The 5295-nt window shown below is 33.9% G+C and overlaps 1 protein-coding gene across 1 annotated transcript; it reads right to left on the bottom strand.

Annotated features, from left to right (window-relative positions):
- Positions 1-2490: 2490 nt before the first annotated feature.
- LOC141708126 (F-box protein At3g44326-like) lies at positions 2491-3890 on the bottom strand. Its single transcript, XM_074511610.1, has one exon. The coding sequence runs from the start codon at positions 3640-3642 to the stop codon at positions 2608-2610; it is 1035 nt and encodes a 344-aa protein (XP_074367711.1). The 5' UTR covers positions 3643-3890; the 3' UTR covers positions 2491-2607.
- Positions 3891-5295: the final 1405 nt, after the last annotated feature.

Below are 5295 nucleotides of genomic sequence, written 5' to 3'. Positions count from 1 at the left end.
ACACTTCAAATCCTTCGTTTTTGTTACTCAAGCTTTGAAAACAGAGATTGGTAACGCCTTTGTTTTGCTGTTTGATTCTTAGAACAGTTTATGTAATTAGGGTTTTTCTCTGAAAATTATAGAACTAACTATCTGCAAATAATTTTGATACGAAATAAAATACGGAAAAGGCTATTTATAATTACAGAAAACTAGTATCCTGTTGGATCATTCCGGATATAAAACGGTACGTTTATTTATAAAAACTGATCCAAACGGTATCGGTTTTTGGGATAATTATCCAAATCAGTACAATTTGTACTGCGGTCTTGGTCTCAGCGCCTGGTTACGCGTACTACGAAGTGATAATTGGGATAGTTTAATAAAAAGCTCTCGTTTATCGAAAATACGGGTTTTATTGATTTACCGAAACGAATATTGTATCGAAAATATTACGCCGGGACCCGCGCAGAATAAACCATACGCCGGATCGAAAAAGTCGAAACATGGAATATGCTCGGAATATTACAATTCGGTTAGGAAGGAGTTCTCGGAAGAGTTTCGGGTTCCAAAAACGTAACAACGGTTGACGTCAGTTGGTTCCCGTTTTTATAAAATAGATTTTAAATACTCGGAAAAAGATTTTAGAAATTTCGTATGATTCTTATGAATTCATAAATCAACATCAAAATCATTAGGAAGATATGACAATTATCTATATTTTATTTTGGACATATAAAAATTAAAATACTCAATTAATATTATTTTTGAATATCCAAGTAAAGATAACACTTAACAATTATCTCACAGAATGGATACTGAACACACATAATAATTATTTAATAGCAAAAATAATAGAATATCAAAATAGATTAAATTTCTACCATTATTATGATATTACATATTCCAATATGCTTGAATATACACAATATATCTTGGATATTACAATATCCGTTGATTCATTTGCAGCAATTAAAGGATTTGTGTGGACACAGAAATGCCACCTGTCCAATTGAATTGATATAAGTCTACACTTTGAAGCAGAATAAAAAAAAAGGTTTTGTTCATCTTCTCTCTCACGAGAGCTGATGAAAACAAGAAACAAAGAGATTACAGAGAAGCTCAGCACATTGATATCCGTTTAACTTTTCACCGGAGTAATGTTATAATGCCCAATTTAACTCTTGTATATTCATAGGGACATTATAATCGTTACCCAGTAATTAAATCCTTAGACAAACAAAAGCTAGATCATTGTATAGGATTTGATTTGTAAATCTTTGTAAGAGCTAGGAACTTTGTTGTTCTTAGATTGTAGCTGGTTAATTTATTTACCGGAGTGTAGCAACACCCTCGAGGATTTATATACGAATATATATTTACCCGAATATCTTGTGTTCCTTATTTTTATCGTTCCAAACACTAATCCTCTCAAGAACACGAAACCACTAACCGAGCACTAAATATTTTATCCGCTAAAGATACGAAAGAATTTTTAATTTAGTGATTATCGTTTTCAACCCCCCTTCTACGATAATTCGGGACCTAACAGTTGATCGGCTATTTCTTCGATGTTCACAAAAAATTAAGGTCGATCTACACTTGATAAGGCTCTCGATGTCTTCGTTTAAGCTCGATATGTGTTTGTTTGGATGAATTACTATGATTTGCGGGGTGTATGTGTTGTTTCTAGGAGGAGATTAGAGTTTCTTCTGGCACTATTGTTAAATATAATATTGAATTTTTTTACGATATATAATTACAAGTATATTTATAATATTTAAATGAATTTTCTAAGTGGCCTCTATATTAGGTGGGAATAGGCCCAACATCACTTATATTCATTTACAGCCGCACAAATGAATTCGTTTTAAGACATTTATATAAAAAAAAGTGTCGCACATAAAACGGAAAGCAGAGTACGAGAGATTTTCGTAAACTCGATATTTGTTTGGAAGAAAAGTCGAGAGCTTTCTCCACCTCTGTGAATTTTATTACTTCATAATTCATACTCATGGACAATTATAATAAGTGAGGCCTAAAAAATTACATGATCAGTCCAATTCATGCCTACCTTCGATCAAAATATTTATTTTTACAGAGGGGGAATATAAGGGGCAACTGCAGGAAAAGAAACTACAAAACAATATTCGTTAGTGTCAAGTGGCATTTATCAAGTGTATAATGAAATTGATATTTTCAACCCTCCCTTTTTCTTCCAGTAGGTTTAGGATTGGAGTTTCAAAAATTAATCTCTTGTTCTAACAACTAGAAATTATTTTATCATAGATTAGTACCTAACAAAAGAAATTGGTATTAGATTTTATCGCCAACTTCATTTAGTATATTCTACATACTAATGTATGAATTACCTTTGAATACTACTGAAAATTGAAAGAAAAAATATAATACAACGTTTAGCATTTTCAATTCAACTTTTACGAAGCCGAATAATTTGTTTTCAGGTGCGCTACAAATAACAAAGTTACCAGAAATTGCATTGGATAGCTGTGAACAAAACAGGTCTATTATTATTGCTATGAAAAAACTATTCACAAATACAATTGAGTTGGTAGAAATCTATGTTGTAACATAGAAAAAAAATTCTTAACCTAGAATTGTTTTAGTTTAGCAGAGCGAGGTAATTAAGGAAATGGCGAACAATACCCAGATAATAGCATGTAAAACCCAGAGAACTCTGTAAACCTTGTCTTGCCTTGTCTTGTTGTCATCTTTGGTGTGTCTTTTCAGATTCAGGTACTTTACATACATCCTTTTCCCATCTCCATTTTCTTTCTTTCGTTCACCGCTCTCCATTGCCCCCTTCAATATTTTCAAACTCTTTTGGCCGTTCAAACGTGTCTTAACCATGTCCACCACACACAAACTCAGCTCCTTCAGTTCCAGCTTTTTTCCTTCCTCGCACCCGAAAAATGCTACTATTTTGCATTCGACAAACTCTGTTGTATCGATGCCACAACAAGCACCCGAAACAACTGTGGCGTATGTCACTTTAATACCAGTCCCATCCCAATGTGGTCGAATTGACACTGGCCTTAAACTCGATACGTTGCCTGCTCGTTTCAGAGTTGGACCAATAACAATCCAACTCAATCTCAAGTTCTCTTCCAGATTTGACATGCACTCGTTCTCATCACCTTCATATATTACTGGTATTTCTACCTTTTCTTCATTTTTAACCAAATCAACGTTGAATAAGGATCCAGGGAAGCTGCTGGACTCCGTATTCGTGATTGTTACTTTGGAATACACCGAATTATTCCCGTAGTGTATGTCAACTGCTGAAATTAGCTCAGATGTATCAACTTCATCACCGACGCTTCCTTGGCTAATGCTTGGACGCATAACAGGGAACGAGTCGGAGTAAAAAGAGCGGTAGCCCCCGGGAAATGAAGAGATGGTTTGTTGAACAAGTGGGTGTTTAATGGAGTTCCAGGTAGAATTAGAAATGTTTTCCCACAAGCTTTCATTGTTGCAGAGAGTGCTTAAGAAACGACAAGTGGAAGCAGCAGAGGCAAGAGATTGGCCATCAAACTTAGTTAACAGATGTGTAACAATTATATCTGAATGAAGGGCGGTGATTGTAGTGCCTGCTGCTGCTGCTGCTGCCGCCGCGCCTTGATTCAAAGAGCTTGAAGCCATTTGATGTCAACAACTTCTTCAGATTTTGGTTTCTGCTCTGTGTATGAAACTGAAAAAAATGTACCCTTATTTATGGCCAAAAAACACATGGTTGTTGGTACTACTTATTTTAATGCCAACTTGCCCAAGTTATTGTATGTGAACGCAGCGACCTATGCAAGCCAGCCCGCCCGCCCTTCTAAATTGGCCCGACGTTAAAAACATTTTATGTTCATTTACACGTTGAAAAGTAATCACCGTCCGTCTACATGTCCTACATACGAGACTCTTTGAGTTTCATCCCCCAACAAACATAGTGTCATATAAAATGACAAACTTACTTGTCGCGTTTTGCCCACAAAGGATTGAATCCACTATCACATTTATTTCAACTATACAGGTAGGCAGTGTCGTCATTCGCTACGTGTGAGAATATATGGATATGTAGTTTTCTCTGTCAACAAGGTATGTACCTGATACATACTTTGATATATACCGTAAATGGGATGATTTTTCAAATATTATCAATAAATTGGTCCAAATATATGATCGATTATTTTTTAATTATTGTTAAATATTATGACTGTAATCTAATAAATTATTTTAATGATAAATAATGTATTATGTTGATATTCTTTATTATTCTTATTGATTGGAAACTAAAATCAAACACATTTTAAGAGATAACATAAATTAAATTTAAATAAGTTGATTCTCTTATTCTTATGTTAAATCCTGAAACCCGATAGCATTCGGCTAACAAGAGTACTGGGGCCCCGGCCATGTGACAATTGAAGTTAAAATCAAGCTTCATTGATCATTCACATTGGCAGGCTTCAAGAGTTATACTCTGTCATTAAGCCATATATTTATATCCTACATTATAGTGGACGCGAATCCTGTAATATCCCCCAGATCTTTTCATTTTGAAGGGAAATATACTACACATCTAAAACTCATGTATTATATTTTATATTTTATATATGAATTTTATTTCAGCCTATCCATATGACATATTTCAGTGTAGCGAGTAGAGCCGTAAACGAACAGAATCGAGTTCAGTTTTATCTGAGCTGAGCTGAATATAATTTTTTTAAAACAGGTCGAGTCGAGCCGAGTTTAAAAACCGAGCCAAAATTTTTTTTAACAATCGACTCATTTATAAACGAGCCGAGCCGAGCCGGACACGAGTTTGCTCACGAACAACCGAGCCGAGCAGAACATGAGCCGAATCGAGTTCACTAATAGTTTGCATATATTTTTTAATCGACCAAGGTTAAGGTATAATTTATAATTTTATAAATTATACGGAGATCAAATATTAATTTCATCTTACAATTATATACGCACACTCACAATTTACACTTGTTTCTTAATCTATATAATTTTATCAATTTTTTTCACAAGTCGAGTTTTAAGAACAAAATCATTTTATTTAAATTAATGAGACATTCATAACTTTAAAAATCATACATTATTTTTAGATTGTTGATATCGATTGTCAAAGATTTAGTAATTTTTGATATTTCAGTTAAATTGGTTTATATTTGATAGGGATAAATAAATTATGCTTGTATAATTAAATACTGCATTAATTGTACAAGCTGTGGGCTGCTAGGCCCAATAAAAAGATATATGATACTCAGACCAGAAAGGTTAAGCCTGATGGACCAG

The sequence above is a fragment of the Apium graveolens genome, chromosome 2, assembly GCF_009905375.1.
Source record: "Apium graveolens cultivar Ventura chromosome 2, ASM990537v1, whole genome shotgun sequence".
Lineage (NCBI taxonomy): Eukaryota > Viridiplantae > Streptophyta > Magnoliopsida > Apiales > Apiaceae > Apium > Apium graveolens.
The sequence above is the reverse complement of the archived record's forward strand: the minus strand, read 5'-3'. Positions and strand labels throughout refer to the sequence as shown.